Source organism: Maylandia zebra, linkage group LG20 (genome assembly GCF_041146795.1).
Source record: "Maylandia zebra isolate NMK-2024a linkage group LG20, Mzebra_GT3a, whole genome shotgun sequence".
Classification (NCBI taxonomy): domain Eukaryota; kingdom Metazoa; phylum Chordata; class Actinopteri; order Cichliformes; family Cichlidae; genus Maylandia; species Maylandia zebra.
The window spans coordinates 29,478,585-29,497,293 of record NC_135186.1 but is presented as its reverse complement, the minus strand read 5'-3'; the positions used below and the strand labels follow the sequence as shown (position 1 = coordinate 29,497,293).

Here is an 18,709-nt window from a genome sequence, read left to right as displayed (position 1 = left end):
TTATAGTTAGTGTGTTTAGAAGGCCACATTATTTGTCAAGTCAAAGGTATCAGTCAGAGTTTATGAAAAATATACATAAAAAGGATGATAAAGTGATTTCTTTTATTTTGTTTTATTTATTATACGGTAACACAGGAGCAATAACTCATAATATCAGACAAAACATGAATAATTTATTATTATCATCTCTACACTGCTGAGACAATTGTGAAGTGGCCAAAAGTCAGGAGTAAAAATAGACAATGAAGAAGTCTATTAATATTCTGGGATGAGGTCTTAAAATAAACCCTCACAGCCTCATGGGAATTTTAAGCAGGAGCATACTGATATGCAAAAGAGAAAGGAAATAGGGGCACTGTGATTAAAATAAGCTGACGAATCATTGAACATGTGGATGAAACAGATTCATTCAATCTATTAAAGGTATTCGGGTCAGTACAGTGTTCCAAAAACTGTAAGATCCGACCTGTTACTGTTCATTTCCTGACAGGAACTACCACCTCTTATTAGTCTTTGTCCCCAGCTGTCCAAAGCACCATGGTGGCATCTAGTGGGGCTGGATGGTAAAACAACAACAAAACAAAAAAAGGCTAACTTGCAGAGAAATAAAAGAAATAAAAGAGAACACAGAAAACATTGCTCTGTGATGATATCATGGGGGGGAAAAGTTACCAGGCGAGTCTCTGTCCAAAACAAGATGCAGATTCAGCAGAAGTGTTGGTGCATCGCTTTGAACCACAGGGTTTGAAGAGGCGTATGTTGAGTGTTGACTCGCTTACAGAGGAAAGGTGTTATAACTGTGACTCATACACAGGATGCACTGTATTCAGTTTACATTTTGCAAAACAGAAACAACGAAGACCACCGAATGAAACAAGAAACATTGTGAGCCCTGTGAGCCAAAAGGTCAGGATTGAGACAGCTCTGTTATTTCTACTCTTGTATGAAGTCGTTGAACAGCCTTAATATGACACAAATACACAGCTCTGTGGGCATGAACCTTTTGTTTGCAAAAAGCCTCAAATTAAAAAAACAACAACTAAAGTTGGCTTTGATAGGTGTGAGTAGGGATAGAGAATAAAGAGAGGGGCTGCACCAAAGCCCAGTATAAGATAACTTTTTGAACTGTGAATCAAGCAAAGCTGTTCTATTAGAGTTCGGAATTAAAAGGCTAACAGGACAGATCATACCAATATACAAAATTGCACGACTTTGGTTACATCACAAAGTGAAAGTACCACTAGATAAGTTGATCCAAATGGGCTAAACATGCAACCCATTGCCATAGCAGTCTATTCATTAGCTGTTACATGTCATTCAAACTTGCACATGAACAGAAATGTGCCCTTTTCTGTGTTTTTTATTTTGCTTCACATGCATTTTCCTCATCAAGTAAGCTATTCTCTTCTCCTCCTGCTTTCTGAAGAAGGATGCAGAGATTTTTCTGCGTAACCGCCTTGCGTAAACCTCGAGGAAAACCAGAAAGTAGCTCATCAGCCAGAGACATCCCAGCAGGAGTGTGACTCCCAGGTTTGGAGCTGAAGTTGTCACATCACAGAGAGATGGCCCAGGGCTGAAATTCCACTTGTAATCCCTGTGGAAGTTTACCAGCTCCCGTTTGATGCAGGATTGTGGGATAATACAAAACGCAGGGGGGAACCACTGAACCTAAAAGGAAAAACAAATTTATAAAAGACTCCAAAAAGCCAAAAAGAAAATAAAAAGATTAAATTGAGCGAGTGCTGTCTTACCTTATAATTGACACTTATAACAGCAGATGTAGGTGGAAAATCCAGCAACCATGGCACAATCATCTGAACTATGTAGTACACAACATGATCCAAAACTACTATTAGGGTTATTGCAATGAAATATAAAGTTACCACAATCAGTGATAGGAAACAAGAGGAACATTCCTGACTTATTACTTTACAGTTTTCAAGATTGATTTTATTTTTAGCTGGCCTTTCATTAACTGGCATTTTTTGCAAGAGCTCTTTGGAGATGTACCCATTATCAAAATGAACTGATGTCAGATAAGATTTCAAGTAGCGTGCAGACTCAGCGATCAGCAGTGCAACAAAGATGGCAGCAAGAATCCGGTTTGACAGCAGTTTGTATTCTCTGAGGAGGTTCCTGGCATGTGAGAAGTTGACCTCTATCTTCCCAATTATCTTAGTAAACATGCTTTTGACATCTGACACATCAATATGTGTGTAATGATCCAAAGTCCTTAAGTTGGTAACAATGCTCAAGTCCTCCCACTTTACTTTGATGGCTTCTTCAACAAGGTCTGTCTTGGCTTTGTTCAAAGGTTCAGATGAGTTTAATAAAGTCTTTGCAAAACCCTCAGCAGTGCATTTCAGGATGCGTGCCACTGCTCCCACATTTACTGTGATATTAGGGATGACATTCAGCACCAAAATCATGACAGAGGCCGTGATGAGGAGTTTCCGTCCTTGTTTGGTGCAGACTGTAGGAAGAATCATTGTTAGCACACAGCGCAGGGGATGACACAGGAAGGAGACCAGAAACATGCTCACGCTGTAGATACTGACAGTTTGAACCGACGCTTCGTAATCATATCTCAGACTCTTTGACAGCCAGTGGTGAAGCAAGCCACCAGTAACACAGGCAAGTGTGAAACAGAGAGACAGCAGAGTGAGGATGTCCCTGCCTGCAGGAGAAGGTGCCGAGTAAACTTCCCAGAGGTATGACAGCAGAGACGTTAAGGCCTGTCTGCAAGATCCTGCTCTCTTTCTGAGGAGAAAACAATACAACACTTTATATTTAGAATATTTAAAGATTCAACAGAGAAGTGGCTCTAAGCATTTCTTATTAACACTAAACAGTACAGAAGTATTTGTCCCTTTCTATTTTTTTTTTTTTTTTGCATATTTGTCTCATGTTTCAGATCGTCTAACAAATCTGAATATTGGATAAAAACAACACAAACAAATACAAAATACAGGTTTAAATGATAATTTCATTTATTAAAGGAAAAAAGGCTATTCAAACCTGGCTCTATGTAAAAAAAAGTAATTTCCCCCTAAATCACAAATTAACTCTTTTGGAAAGGTTAATTCCTCCCACCAGCCCTGAATTGTTAGTCCAGTTGAATCAAGAAATCACTAAAGTAGAACTTGTCTGACAAAGGAAAGTAGGCTAAAACATCTAAAAAAGCAACACGTTATGCTCAATCTATAGAAACTCAAGATCAGAGGAGAAACAACAACATCTATAAGGCTAAAGTATTGAAACATATGCTAAACTAAAACATTATTTTTTTCTTCCCTCTGCACGTTACAAAAAACCATGCAACTATTTTCTCCCTATCGTGTTATTTTACAAATAATGCATTTTCAATGCCTGGGTTTGTAAAAGACACAGTGGAAAACAAAAGTTTTTTAATAATAATAATAATAATAATAACAGTTAAATATAAATAATTTAAATAACAAAAAAATAGATCAACTCCTACCTGACAAGCAAAACAAAATTTTCTGTGATCATCTTCATCCTCTCTAAGAAATTAGGAGCCTGAGAAAATAAACAGGAAGTGTTGGTGGACTGTAAAGGCTAAAAAGGGGAACTTTGCGCAACAGTCACTGTCATGTTGGTTGCCTACAAGTTCCACGTGGGAAAATAAAAAAGATAGTCCCTCTGCATCTAAACCACACATGACACAAAATCATATGGAGAGCATGACACACTCATAAGCCCTATGTGGCAGGTCACACTAACCAAAGTGCGCTTTCAGAATGATTTGATGATGGTGACACTGACAATACAAGTAACAGAGCACTTTGCTTATAACTCCTCTTCTAAACTGAAAATAGTTTAGATGACATAACACTTTTGTGTGTCATCTTTCCTCTGGTTTGTCATTGTTACGTTCCCCACTGAAATTTACTTTCTGTCTTGTGTCAACTGAGCTTGGGTGCTAAGAATTAAGAATATAATTGAGAATAAGCTATATTAGGCAATTATATCTAGCAACAACATGTTTTTTTTTAGCTCTTGAATGGAGGCAAGAAATCCATGAAGGTGGGTTTGTTTTCTCTTTTCTGTCCAATTGAACATCAGAAAACATCAGAATTGCTTCAAGTTTAAACAAATAAAAGCTGACATTCAGTAACCACCTTGTGTTTTACGTTTTGTCCACTGTGTCCTTAGTTACTCGGTTTGGTGGAAGCAATGCCAAAAAAAATCACAAGGTTCCTTGGAGGACCCTAAAACTGCAGACAAGCTAATGTTACATCTTCAATCCGAAAGCCTTGTTTATTTACCTACCAAATGGATTATAATTTTCACACAGGTCTTGAATACGTAGGAAGTTTATTGGCACTGTGTCTTGGGATTGTTAATTTGTTACATCACAGCTTGGACATCCTGGCTTACTTTTGTTACACCAGCTCCAGGAAAGCACACCCTGTTTTAGTTCCCTTTTGGACTCTAATAGGAACTGTGATGTTCACTCTATTATAGTCAATAAGAGTTTAAACTAGTGTTGAGACCACAAACACGTACGGAAATAATTTAATGAGGTCAAACATTCGAAGGAGATCGAAGCTATTTTTCCTTAGACTTCTGTTGGAACCAAGTGAGTCAGGTGAACATCAGAAAGAATTCAGGTTTAAGGGGCTGTCATATTTAAATGGGCAAAGGGACCTAAAATCCAAAAATCCAAAGAAGAATAACAAATCCATGAGACACCACAATAAAGGACACCTGACGCTATTTATACTGAAAGATACACAGGGGTAATCGGCAGAAAACAATTGAGTAGGCAGGAATAAACTAACACAAATGAATTCAATTCTAATCAATAAACCCAAAGGCAGACAGACACCCTAAAAACAATAAAAGTTTAAAAAGATCATAAGAAGTCAAAACTGAGTCAGGACTCAGGACTATGATGGATACTCGGTGCTGGCATATCTGTTTGTAATGAAAGCTGTACCCATGGCTCCTAAAAGCCTTCCTCAAAGCCTACTTTAACTTATTCAAGTAAGCTAACCTGTCGGCTGTGAACACAGTGTGAGTTGTTAGAGAAGATACACAAAATACTTAATTACTTATTGTGGTAAAAAGGTAGGCCTATTTATTTTGAGTCTTAAATACTAATTGGTTTTTGTTTCAAATTTTATGAATAACAAACACACAAAATAAATAAAAGCATCAAGTCACAGTTATGAATCTGCTTTGGGTCAAAGGTTATTTGCCTGTAACCTTTGTATTTGTTGTACAAATTAGTACATTTGGTTACAGTCTGTTAGCTTTGGATAACTTTTCTGATTTCACATTTAAACACTACAGACCTTTTGCTGTGGCAACGCTTACACTGAATAACCAGCACATTACTGCACAAGTTAACAATTGTTGGGGCATGTGAGAACACCAAGAGAACATTATAAGGAATTTTGTGCTTTGTACTGTGTGTCTATGTGTGTGTGCAGGGGCCGCAATGTTCCAGCAAGAGTTTAAAAAACTTTCCTGATACAAACAGGGGAACTCACTTAAAACAAAACAAAACTGTGCATAACAAATACATAAACAACATCAAGTTACAAACTGGCTTTATTTATGACAGCACAATATATGAGTGCAGATCACCATGTAACAAAAGTTACACATTCATTAGTCAAGATTCATAATATAATAAAGAAAATGATTTAAAATGTTGTTTATGTGGTATGGCTTTAGCAGTGTGCCATGTGAAACATAAACAAGTAACAATCTTTTAGTGATTTTAACCATAATATATACTTTAAAAAGTGTTATTCACAGTCTCATTCCTTCTTCCAGCAGAGGTCAGCCTGTAGTAACGATACAAACAGCACACTCCGCAGTCTGACTGATTATTTAAAAAATATAAAACACTCTTCAGTGCTCAAAGCATGTGTTTGAGGTTAGATGTTGCTCTAATTCAGTTTTAAGAAAGCAGAGAGTAAAATACTTCAGCAGTTTTTAAACTTAGCAATACATCAACTCTCATTAACTGAGTTCATGTATTGCTTCATTGTCTTTAAAACTTAACATTTTTGTACCAAATCTGTTCACAGCTTAAAATCTAGACCTTTGAGACCCTAAAAAGGCAGTCAAATATATATATGATAACCTTTTCAAAGCATCATTAACAGCTGGAAAAATGTGTTTTCTGACTGTGACAGTACAGAAACAATTGTAGTGAAGAACTATATACACTCATCATAGGCATGAATGTCATGGTAATTTTGAGCTTTTAATGATTTCTTTGAACTAGACTTTTTAATGGGTGGAATGACTTTTACAGCGTCTTTTATGACTTAAAAAAATATTTAGGTGCACAAGGGACTAATAAAGGTTATCTCATCTTAAGTTTGAATTTACTTTGGATTTTCTCTAATCCACAAGTCAAAAGTATATGTACAGGCTCAAATATATAGACAGACAGATGTACAATCCCCCTCCTCCCCTCCAAATGCCTCCGATGCCCGTCCTTTCTGTTGTATGGTGTGTTCATGTGCTCTCAGTGTTGCTGTGTTTTTTCTGTTCTCAAACTGCCTGTAGGAGCTCAGTCTGGGTGGAGTTCTTTTTTCTCCCTGTCTTCCCAATGTGATGTATGTGAAATATATGTACAGTTGGAAGGGGTCAATTTTCACGGCATATATTGCTTTAAAGTTGCCACCTAGTCACTTGTGGACATTTCAGGTCCTGGTTGCCTAGGTGACCCACTACTTTATTTATGTCAATCAACAGTATTCTTCACTGTCATTGGTAGATGTCTAATGACCAAAAATCCCAAATATTCCAATGAAACATGTATGCTGTGTAATCATCCCACCCATTAAAATCTCGAATTCAAAGAAATCATTAAAGGCCCTAAATTACAGAGACACACATGCCCACGATGAGTACATGTAAACCTCTGATCACAACTGTATCTACTTCAGTTTTTCCTCCCTGCTCACTCTTCTGGTACTTCTTCTATAATAACTTCTTGCTAAAATCTGGTGTGTGATCACAACGTGGCATTAAGCGACTGAGCCACAGATAAGTGCGCATTGGTCACAAGAGCAGACTTGTTAAATGGGAGAGCCCATTCAGGGTAAGTATTCAAATTAAACATGGCAATGCCCCACGTATTCATTGCCAGAGTGACTGACAGGATACCCAGGATGTTCATCACAAAGCCAGTTTTCACCTGAGGAACCAGAAATGGAAAACATAAGCTGTAATTTTGTGTAATATTTTCAACGTCAAGAGCCAATGAGGATCTTACCATGTCTTTCACCATAAGGTGTCCAGATGCAAAGGCAATTGAGTTGGGTGGTGTGGACACTGGCAGCATGAAGGCGTATGAACATCCTACTGTGGCAGGTATCATGAAGTACAGAGGGTTCACTGAGACATTAATAGCCTGTGGAGGGAAAAGATGTTTATGACAGGATGTATAAAAAGGCCCATTATGCTTATTCAGAGTGAAAATCCAGAATCTTAAATTTAAAGTACAGTAAGGGGACAAAGGTGAAAAGAACATTCATTATCATTTGGCAAAGGCAGCAAAATACAGAAGCATAAAAGTTTTATATACTTCATTTTGGAGCAATACATTGCAAAAACAGATAATACAGGAGTTGGGTTTGCATGGCTCTCTGGAGTCCAATTAACATTTAATATACAAAATTAATTTAAAAAAATTAAGAAACTAATTAAGAAACGAATATGGGCTGTAAATGCAATAACGGTCAATCAGTCAATTCTTTTATTGTGTGCTTTAGGACCCTAGCCTACAAATTGTTTAAATCCTAAAGCCTTAATCATCACTGACTACATTTCTGAAAAATCATGTTACAGTACTGATATGAACTAACTATGTACAGAATAGTTATTTTTATTTTTTTTATTAAATGCTAGTGTTAACGTGATCACATGTTCACTCTATATAATTATAGACTGTATATCAAGATGGAGGCAACTTTGCTAGTTACAAAACAATTGTATTGGGATCTGTGTGAAAATGGATGTTTGTCTCCCTCGATCTATAAACTATTTTAACACTTTGTTGATGGGTTTGTGGTCTTAATCACTAGTTTTAAGTCTTATTGTCAGCGCCACCCATTGTTTGTAACTTCCAGTTTCAAAACAAGATGATGATGGCCAAAATACTCAGCTCAAGGATGGGAATTCAGTAACCAGTTAAATAACAAATAATAACACCACTAATGAAGGTACTGCAGAATGGGAGAAAAATAAAAATATAGGAAATGCCATTCACTTGTTAGCTCCAGAAGATAAACTAAATTATTATTTTAGCGCGTGTACAACTTCAAATACAGTAAAAGCAAAATGTGTGTTGTGCCTGTTTGTGTTTGTAATAACAGCTTAGTATCCTAAAGTTTAAACCTAGCCTATACAATTACATGCTATTAAGTGGTTATTCTTCCTGTGTAGCCATTGTCTTGGAGTACTTAAGCTCCAGATAATAATTGTCTAACAACAGTTAATGTCCAACAGTCTACAAACATAAGAACATCTATTGCAAAAGTTTAACAAGACCACTAAACCTCTGAGTGACATAAAGGACAAGGTCGACAGCAAAACGTGTTCACCCTTCACTTTGACTTCTTTATCTTGTAAGACAGTCGTCCAGTTTGTTTCCCTGATGGTCATCTGTGTCAGTTTGATTGCACTGACATGGTGCAATGAGTTTGTACCTCACACAGGTAAACTGATATGTGAAGATATTTTTCTCAGCTAAAATATAACACAGGAATAAAAAAAATAATCTGATGATATACTGTACTTTCACTTTAATTTCGCATACAGTCTAAAACTGTATGCAAAATTTTATATATTTAGGTTGAAGACCAGCCTTACCAGTTCAGCAATGACAGGTAAAAATATGATAATGGTGGCAGTGTTACTGGCAAACTCAGTGAAACAAGCCAGGAAAGCAGTGATCAACATCACAGCTGCAGCAGGAGGGACTTGAGCCAAAGGCTGGAGGTGGCCTCCCATCCAGGACGCGAGTCCAGACTCCTGCAGAATGCCACGTGACAGAGGTGAAAGGTTGAAGATCAAATAACAACATAAGAAACCAAAACAGAGAACTTGAATCAAACAAAGCACTGACAACCGAAGGAGAGCAGAGACACGTTTTAATAAACAGACTTAGTAGACTTTAATTTCCTCCATTTCCACTCTAAACTATAGAGGTTTAAAGAAACATTAGTAAGCAAACTGAAAATAACAGCTTCCTTTGGTATTTTGGGGGAAATGGTCCCAAAATATTTGCTAAAAAGTTGGCTGCCACCATAGGCACCACATAGCAGTTTTAACTTAGCACAGAGACAGGAAACATTGTTGATGTATTATATGTATTACATACATATTATATGTAACATCTTTACCTCACAAGCTTTGGCCATGGCAAAGCCGCCTCCAAGCAGCATAATGATATTCCAAGGAACCGATTCCTGGGCTTTTTTCCAGGAAAGGAGAGGCACATAAGGAGTGTTTAGAGCTGAGGAAAAATGTGAGATAAAACAATTAGAAAATGTTTATCATGTGTAGAAAAATGTAAAGGCTGTTGTGCACCGATACAATGTGAGATTAAAATCCTTAAACTTAATTGTTAACCTTATAATGAGTAGTAAAAGATTCTGCCTCAGTATAACATCTCCATTCCTTACTTTATTTCTATTTTCCTTTTTTAGTTGCTTTGTCTTTATCTTGTAAAAAGTTTGACTTGACCCGGAGAGCTCTGCACAAGAATTCCAGTGTGCATGGACTGTTGGTCCTGTGCTCAAATGGCAAATAAAAATCTTGAATCTTAAAGAGGCGGAAGAAGTATCTCTGGGTTTAGGGTTGTGGTGAAGAACACGTTAACATATGGATGAGTTGAAAATCAAACTACTACCAAACTGCTTAGCAGCAAACCATATAGTCTACCATATAATATATTTGGCATGTTAACATACACATTTTAGTGCTTTCTACCAAATATTCTTTTGTAGTTTTACCATATTTTTGTATTTATTTGCTCTATTTTTAGTTTAATGAGCTAAAAGTCCTACTCTGTTTGACATAGAGTGAACCCACTCTATTCGAATAATGTGACCCTCAGTGACAGATGAACCACATGGCTTGCTTTCTTTTCCAGCATCAAGTTGTTTATTTGACCAGCTGAACATAACATAAGCATTCACTCACACACACGCACACATACACACACATACACACACGCTTCTCCGTTTTAGTGGATGCTGATTCGCATTTGTATTCACATTTTGGAGTTAACCAAATCAATAAAATGATTTCCATAAGACATTTTTTTTGTCCACCAAGACAAAAAGATTCACCAGAATTTGATTATTAAATGGACGTTTCAGGCATGTAGCTACAACACGAGTAATCCAAAATACAAGTACACAAACACACAAAGAAAAAAACCCAAAGTGTGTCCACATAGCTTTAAGAGATTATTCTAATCACAGAAACAGAGAAACTACAGTCTCACTTTCAGACGGGAACTTTCCTCAGACTCTCTAATCTATATTATTAACATTCCTCAGCTTAATTTCTGTGTTTTGCAAAAGCTGTTCTAGAAACAGAGACACAGAATCTTTGAATTTTCCACAAATATCTGGTCTTAGATATTAACTTTTGACTTATCAAAGTTGTAATATTGCGACAGAAAATCCTATATATGGTAACAAATAGAACTGAAATGAGACAATGATGCCTCATAAATGGCATTTTAGCAGATATGCTATCACTAACCTTGAGGGTCGGACCACCATCTCAGGGAAGGCTTTTGTGAAGGAAAAAAGAACAGCATAGACACAATGATGACACCGGTGACTGCATCCGAAACGTACCTGAAGGACAGCAAGACGAGCACAAAATTGAAATGGACACCTAATAGAGCACAGAACCAGAATACAATGTGCTAGCTTTCATACAAGGTTTTAAAAGTCAGCTTCTCTTACCCTTTTTTAAAAAACACAGACCAGCCGGTCACAAACTTTGGATCCCTTGTGAAGAGGAGAACGGCAAACAGTACAAAAAAGAAAGAGATGGCTCCCTCTGCAAAGCTGAAAGCATGAATGCAGAATAAGAGTAAGTCAAAGACTATGTCCTAGAAAGTTTACATCCAGCATCTATTGCATGAGATTTCAAGACATACACGAGTCCTCACTTTATGGGCCCTAGTTTTCTGTAATCTTCCTTTATCAGTGCCTTGGCTCTGGCTTCTGCCTGGGTTCTCCTGTCTTGTTTTGTGATGCACAATCTGCAAAAAATTGAACACATAATGTAAACATTGGCTTTCATAAAATAAAGACCTTACTCATGGAATGGTCCAGTTTTTGTATCCTGTAATGCTGATGGTGTTATTGAAAAATTTAGCAAGAAAAGATACACAACCTTGTATTCAATCCTCCGTAGAGAAATGCAATCCATAGCCATCCCAAAAACAGGAAGAGGAGCATGAGTGGGAAAGCAAATGCAAACCAAGAGCCAAAATTGATAAGATCACAGTCTGGAAAGTAGCTGTGAAAGACAAAATTATAACTGTTAAACACACTGAAACATATCACTTCTGTGTCTGAATCAGCATTGTTTAAATGCTACACAAAAACAAAAGAGTTACCTTTTCAGCTGTCCAATCAGAATGAGGTTAGGTGCCGTGCCCGTCAGTGTGGCGGTTCCTCCGATACTGGCAGCATAAGGGATACAAATCAAAAACCCCTTCCAGACTTTGAGCTGATACTGCGCCTCTGCTCGGCTCTCCTCAGCTGTCCTCGGGTCCGTCAGTTCTGGTGTATCAGTCCTTTCAGAAGCATTATTTTACATAAAATGTGAATTATTACACAAACTTCAGAGTTTGCACAGCTGGATATTACTCTTTAGTTTGTATGGCAAAATGAATCCGCAAACTTCATATGTGTTGGCTTAGTTTTGTATTTCACAGTCTGTAAAATGTAAAGCTCAGTAATTAAAAAATAAATTTAACACAGACGAAGGGAATGATGCCTGCACTATGAAGCAGGATTTGGGGCTTAGAAGGGTTAGAAGGGTTACTTAAGGGTTAACCTTGTTGTGAAAGCCTGATTGAAAGCAGGTCATGTTCACAATCAGAGATCATCATGTACAAAATCACTGCCTCCATTCCTGAAAAATGCACAGGCTTCAGTGCTTCGGTAACAGCATGTTCTAGGACTAGAACATCTAAAGTTCTTTTCTTTCTATGATGAGCCTCAGTCAAGACAGGTCCTTTTTACCTGTTTGCTATAAGCAATTTAAAGCAACCGTATTGTTCTGTAAACCTAAACTATAGTACTACAACACTGAAACAGGGCACCTAAGCATAAGGCCAAGAAAATTTATCAATCTGAAATCTGTTTTTTGGTTTTCATCTGTTCATTACGGGTCAGTTAACACTGCCTGGGCTGAAGATGAAAAACTAAGGCAAAAACTCTTAGATGCACATGAAACAGCATCGCCTGCTAATTTAACAGAACATATTTATAGTTACAGTCAGGTCCTCATATTTTAATGACAGAATTATGTTACTTATAAGTCTGTTGACTTGCAAGGTCTGCATTTATATGACACTTTTTCAGTTTTGCATTCCACAGCACCGTCATATTCATGCAACACTTTTTAATACTACACTACTGTACAGAGCTTTTCTAATATTATAGTTTGTCTTTGCAGTTCTGCTGTAAGTAGACCTGTCCACATGTCTTCTGTCTGGCTGTGTATATGCCACTTCTGTCATATAACACCACAAAAACGTGAACATCACACCACTCTCTCATCTAACGTGATATCAGGGTAAATGATGCTAGAGAGGAAAATATATCCTGGGTATTTTAAACTTGCCTTATATTCATAGCACTAGCACCTGGATAGTTTCTTGGATTTTGTTGCCATTAGAACTACATCTACCTCATTTCCAGTCTTTGCAGTAAGCTGTCACAGTCCTGGGTCATTTTGACCCAGCATTTTCAGTTCTTATATTCCTTTGTATTATGGTTTGTATTCTGATCCTTTTGTCATGCTTTGTTTATTAGTATTATTCTATGTTTCAGTTATTCTTTGTGAGCGATTAGTTCTTAGGTTGAGTCTCTCGTTCAGTATAAGTTCAGTTCAGTGTCAAGTCTGTGTCTGTTTCTTGTTTTCCATTTTATTGTGAAAGGTTGATCCTCATCTCAGTGTGTCTAGCTTTGCTCCTCGTGTCTCGTTACCCCAAACCCTCCCAGCTGTGTCTCCCTCCTGTTTTCCATTCCCTGATTACTCCCCTGTGTATATAAGCCCTGTGTTTTCCTGTGTTCCCTATCGTGTTGTACCCTCAACTGGCTGTGTGATCTGTTTCTAGTGTTTCGTCTCCATTTTCCAGTGTTTCAGTCCTCGGTTCCTCTGTTCAGACTTTTGTCTTTTGGTGAGTTTAGTTAGTACGAGGTTTCTCCCAGCAATAAAGCTGCGCTTTAAGTTTCACTTCCGTGTCTGAGTTCTGCATTTTGGGTCCACCACTCCTGCTTGCTCGCCTGCCACACAGCCAACCATGACAGAACGACGCGACCACAAAATGGACCCAGTGGACTCACCTTTAGGCTGGGAGGAGGAGTTGCTAGAGCAGCTGTTGGATTATTGCCGGGCTGTAATTCATGCTGTGGACACTCCCAAGAGACTGATTCAGGTAGTGTTTTTTGATGATTTCCTGTCAACTACAAGTTTTCCCCCGAGTTTTCCAGACATCAGTGAGCTGTCTCGAATCATAACAGAACTAAGAGCGAGGCTCTTTTGGATTATTTGGCATTGGTGGCCCCGGCAAAGTAGACTCAGCCACCCTCTTAGAAACCCTCGCTGCTTGGTATTCTCAGTCTTTAACCCTGCCATCAATTCAGTCATCTTTCCAGTCCATAGCTCAGTCACTAGCTCAAGCCCCTGTAGCTCAGCTAGCCGCCCGGCCTGCTAAACCTCCATCGTAATCATTACTGCTGCCTGCAGCTCAGTAACCAGTGTCATCTGCTCTCTTGCTCTCAGCTCAGTTACCTGCCCAGCAGCCACCTTCTGCTCAGTTAGCTGCTCAGTCGCCACCTTCGGCTCAGTTTCCAGTGTCCCCGTTGCCTGTAGCCCAGTTACCTGCCTGGCCGCCAGTGCAGTCATCTACTCCATCACCTACTCCACTCTCACCACAACCGTTTCAACGGCCACCAGTTCAGACTTCAATTCAGTCCCCTAGCCTGCTGTACTCTCACCCACCTGGTCAACCAGTGGTCTCAATGACCTCTGGCCCTGCATCTACCTCATACGCTGGGGCTTCTGGAGAGCCTGCCCAGCTGTCACCCTCTGCTAAAGGGTCCAAGGGATCCGTCCAGCCTGTTGCGCCGCCGCCTGCAGCGCCTTCGTCTCCGGCTTCCACGCCGCCGCCTGCAGCGCCATTCTCATCTGGTCCTGCCTCAGAGCCTTCAGCTTCGCCCGGTCCAATGTACGTCCAGCCCCTCAACATCGCCGGCCGCCTTCCAGGCCACTGGCTGGGCGTCGTCGCCATCGTGGGCGGCCTCCGGACCAGCTCTGTCGTCGCCGCCGCCGCTGCCTTCCGCTACCTTCCGCTACCTGTCGCCTCTGTCAGTGCACCCCAGGGTGGCTGTGGCTACAATGTAGCTTGCCATCACCAGTGTGTAAATGTGAATGGGTGGATGACTGGATATGTAAAGCGCTTTGGGGTCCTTAGGGACTAGTAATGCGCTCTTTTTTTTTTTTCTTTTTTTTTTTTTGGGTTGTATGGAAGCCCCAAACGCAATTTCATTGTTCTTGACAATGACAATAAATAAATAAATATTAAATACTATAAATATAGGCCATTTACCTTCCGCGGGGCCGTCCCCCTGAGTACCCTTTGTTTGACTTTTGTGCTGTCGGCTTCCTGAACCTTTTGATTAGTGGACTCATGGTAGACCCAGTGGGATTTGTTTTGAGTAATTCCTGTTCTTGGGCTCCTTGTGTTTTGTTTCTCTCTTGTTTTCTCGCTCTTGTTTCGTTTTTTTTGTTTAGGGCTGTCAGAAGCCAGACCCTTTGGGGGGGGGTACTGTCACAGTCCTGGGTCACTTTGACCCAGCATTTTCAGTTCTTATATTCCTTTGTAGTCTGATCCTTTTGTCATGCTTTGTTTATTAGTATTCTATGTTTCAGTTATTCTTTGTGAGCGATTAGTTCTTAGGTTGTGTCTCTCGTTCAGTGTCAAGTCTGTTTCTTTCTGTTTTATGGAGTCTCCTGCTCCAGTTTAGTATTTCTTTTCCAGTGTTTCAGTCCTCAGTTCCTCTGTTCAGACTTTTGTTTGTCTTTTGGTGAGTTTAGTTAGTACGAGGTTTTTCAATTTTCAGCAATAAAGCTGCGCTTTAAGTTTCACTTCAGTGTCTGAGTTCTGCATTTTGGGTCCACCACTCCTGCTTGCTTGCCTGCCACACAGCCAACCATGACATAAGCTAAGCAAAGCTCAACATCTATTGTTTGTGTAATGATTTAGCAAAGACATCAGAGGAGTGAAATGTCTTTAAAATAAAAATATAAAACAAAACACAAATGCTTCTTACCCTTCTGTTGCCATTATTTGTTTTTCTGTTGGCACTGAGGGCAGTGAATGCAGCTTTACAGTAGACTGACCTGCAAGAAAATAAATCAAATAGATTTTGACAGGGTTCAGGGTTACATGTGAAACTAACTTACTCAATCTTCAAAGTGTCCAAACATGAGTTAAATTGTGAGTTTCAGCTCTTTTACAGTGGTGTACTTTTGTTTTATTTAATAGCTGACTTTGAGTCAACAAAGCCCCCTTAATCCATTACTACTTCAGGATTCACTAACTTGTTGTCAGACAGTGCATTGGAAACGCTGCACAAAGTTCACATATTAGATTATATATTAAAGGCTCTTGGGAACAATGCAACAATCATCTTTCAAGAATGAAACATATTTTGTGAAGAGACACAGTTGGATGATAAACGTTCAACCTGTCTTCATTCACTATTCATTCGAAGATGAAGTGTTTAATGTTCATTCGCCCCTGTCACAGCAATGCCCTTTGCTGCTTGAATGACTATGAAGACAAGACTGAATTAAACAATGTTTTGGTTCAGCCAAAAAAAGATTTAAAATTGGCCAAACGTTTTCTCTCACTCAAAGGATAATCACTTTCATTCAGTATATTAAGATGTAAATTTCAGAGAAAACCTTGATTTGTCATCAGTATAAGTTTGAAAACTGACAGCGTACCATTTATTATGGCACTCTCGTGATCCTCGACAGACTTGCACTTTTGTTTTAGGGTTTCCAGATCACCAAACAGGCTCTCCAGGATGGCATTTGCGATAGGGAGCATCATGGCTGTTGTGGCGGTGTTACTGAGCCACATGGACAGGAAGGATGAGGTCAGCATCATTCCCAGAATGAGCCTGGAAAAACAATTCAGTCCACAATCTTAAACTCTGTAAACAACCCTAAGTATGAAAATAAAAATATAATTAAATGTAGTTCTGTGCAAAAGATTCAGACATTTATGTTTTATTATTATATCCCTCCCTGTTGCAGAATTTTCTGAATTAACTAGCTACCATATTTTGTGACAATGTTATTTAAACAGACGTGAAAAGGACATGTAGGGTGACTTAGGTATTTCTGGACAGCACAGAGGTTCACAACACAGGGAAATAAAATAAGTTCCAGGTATTACTTAAAATGGGATAAATACAGAATCCTCATCAGCTTTAAACTGCCTTCTGATAAAGTTATTTTCTCACCAGGCTGGTTTTACTCCAACAATACTGAGGACCTTTAGGGCTATTCTGCGATGCAGGCCCCACTCCTCAATCGATGATGCCAACACAAGGCCGCTGAGGAAGAGAAAATTGGTCTCGATGAAGTACTGAGGGCAGATTTTTTTGGCTGGAAGAATTCCCAGTGTTGGGAAGAGGCAGACTGGAAGCATGGCTGTGACAGCAAGAGGGAGAGCCTCCGTGCACCAAAACATAGCCATGAGCACCACCACGTAAAGACATTTTCCCTCCTAAAAAGATCAGTAACATGTCAATAATATTTGTGCAATAATACAAAAAAACAGCTAAAAAACAAAGCAAAGACTTAACAAGAAAAAAGAAAGCAGATTACACGTTATGTTTTCAGTAACTTGTGTATCCTTCACATTATATGTGTTTCAGACAGACATTATTTTTTACATCGTTAACATGAAAGCATTAACATAGTAATCACTTTTTAGTTTTAGGTTTGCATTATTGACTCTTTGGCTGAATCAGATGATTCACGGAGTATGCACAGTGAAAATACTCCCAGCAAAAGCTTTATTGTGCTTAACCAAGAGTAAAAAGCATTGAGGTTGTAGTGACAGTAGAAGATGAGTGTTTTTAGCATTATTGACTAAATTTATTACTTAAAAAATCTCAGTTTATATAAGCATGTCTGTAAGTTTCTGATTAATCAAAACAAGTATAAAGATGGACCAAACCCTTTGCGAACTAGTCTGATTTTAAACATAAATCTCCTGCTTGCACCTGTGTTATGCATTTATAATAGGACAACCGTGCTTTCTGTGTGTAAGTTTTTTGGAAAACAGTGGGTGCATAACTGTGGCACAAAGAAATTCACTCACCTTCTCCGGTAGAGTAAAAAGTAAAGGCAGAAACACGAGCGGAGTGAGCACAAGGATTAGCTGTTTGTGGACGCACCACAGCTTCTTGGACAGTACAGATATTCTCATCCCTGGCTTGAAGTTGTGCTCAGTTTAGGAAACGTCCAGACTGGCTGAGAGCAACCTGTGAGGCAGCACTTTGAAGCCCGTGGCTGAGCACAGAGAAGATTAACCACACGCTTTGCTACAGGTTAACTCCTCCTGTGATGGTGTGTTAGTCGACTTACTGCCAAATTTCCCAATTGAATGGACTCTTGCATGACAGGAGTGAGGTATCTTCAGGGGCAGCGATGGAAATGTCACCGCTCATACGTTCATTTTAAAAAGTACACTGGAAACTGCCGGACTGCAAAAATAATAACCGCAGTAAAGTGAGCCGTCATTTGTGAGCCGCGGTCAAGCCAGCCGCTTCTTCTCCGCCGCATAAATTTCCTTGCGCTTTTACACAAGTCTTTACGGTAGCGCCTTTTCGCTTTATATCCCGATTGAAAGCCTAGACCCGCGCACCCGTGCACGCGCGCGAACAGTCGCACGCGCACACACACAAATTACAATGGAGATTTATGTCTGTTTATGGTTTTGTCTGTGTCAAACTCGTGTGTCTTAGTCTGTGTTTTAGTTTGGTGGCCTCTTGTCTCTTTCTTGTGTTGAGTCTTACTTCCACTGTCTTCTTATTCCCAATGTATCCCTGCTGTGTTACACAGCTGTCTCCAATTCCCCTAATCGCCATCCTATTTATACATTTTGCCAATCTCCCGGTCTGAAGTACAGTATTCTATTCAATTCTATTCTATTCTATTTATACAGCACCAAATCACAACAACAGTCACCTAAAGACACTTTATGTAAAAACACAACAATAATACAAAGAAAACCCCAACAATTTAAGTACCCCATATGTGCTAACATTTAGTGTGAGTGGGAAGGGAAAACTCCATTTGAAGAGGTAGAAACACCTGGCAGAAACAGGCTCAAGGAGAGACAGCCATCTACTGTGACTGGTTGAGGTTGATG

The 18,709-nt window shown here is 39.1% G+C and overlaps 2 protein-coding genes and 1 long non-coding RNA gene across 4 annotated transcripts; 1 reads left to right on the top strand and 2 right to left on the bottom strand.

The window, feature by feature from the left end:
* Positions 1 to 93: 93 nt before the first annotated feature.
* ocstamp (osteoclast stimulatory transmembrane protein) lies at positions 94 to 2,614 on the bottom strand. Its single transcript, XM_004554629.2, has 2 exons — positions 1,752 to 2,614; positions 94 to 1,668 (listed from the first exon to the last, which is right to left on the bottom strand). Exons 1-2 carry the CDS (start codon positions 2,535 to 2,537, stop codon positions 1,318 to 1,320), a joined length of 1,137 nt encoding a protein of 378 aa, XP_004554686.2. The 5' UTR covers positions 2,538 to 2,614; the 3' UTR covers positions 94 to 1,317.
* A 2,948-nt stretch (positions 2,615 to 5,562) lies between these two features.
* Positions 5,563 to 18,050, bottom strand: slc13a3 (solute carrier family 13 member 3). 2 transcript variants are annotated; one of them, XR_013094747.1, is made up of 14 exons: positions 17,657 to 18,050; positions 16,791 to 17,056; positions 16,267 to 16,445; positions 15,588 to 15,657; positions 11,639 to 11,818; positions 11,413 to 11,538; positions 11,186 to 11,278; positions 10,977 to 11,081; positions 10,768 to 10,865; positions 9,396 to 9,508; positions 8,863 to 9,024; positions 7,265 to 7,402; positions 6,864 to 7,186; positions 5,563 to 6,704 (listed from the first exon to the last, which is right to left on the bottom strand). XR_013094747.1 is itself a non-coding variant. In XM_012920038.5 (13 exons), the coding sequence occupies exons 1-13, from the start codon at positions 17,762 to 17,764 to the stop codon at positions 7,004 to 7,006; spliced, it is 1,821 nt and encodes a 606-aa protein (XP_012775492.3). In that variant the 5' UTR covers positions 17,765 to 18,050; the 3' UTR covers positions 5,563 to 7,003. The 2 variants fall into 2 exon arrangements, 1 of the variants encoding a protein (XP_012775492.3); XM_012920038.5 differs by having other exon boundaries at positions 5,563 to 7,186.
* On the top strand, positions 13,261 to 15,402 carry LOC143414247 (uncharacterized). The gene is made up of 2 exons (XR_013094748.1): positions 13,261 to 13,690; positions 14,038 to 15,402. It is a non-coding gene; the product is annotated as an uncharacterized LOC143414247 (long non-coding RNA).
* Positions 18,051 to 18,709: the final 659 nt, after the last annotated feature.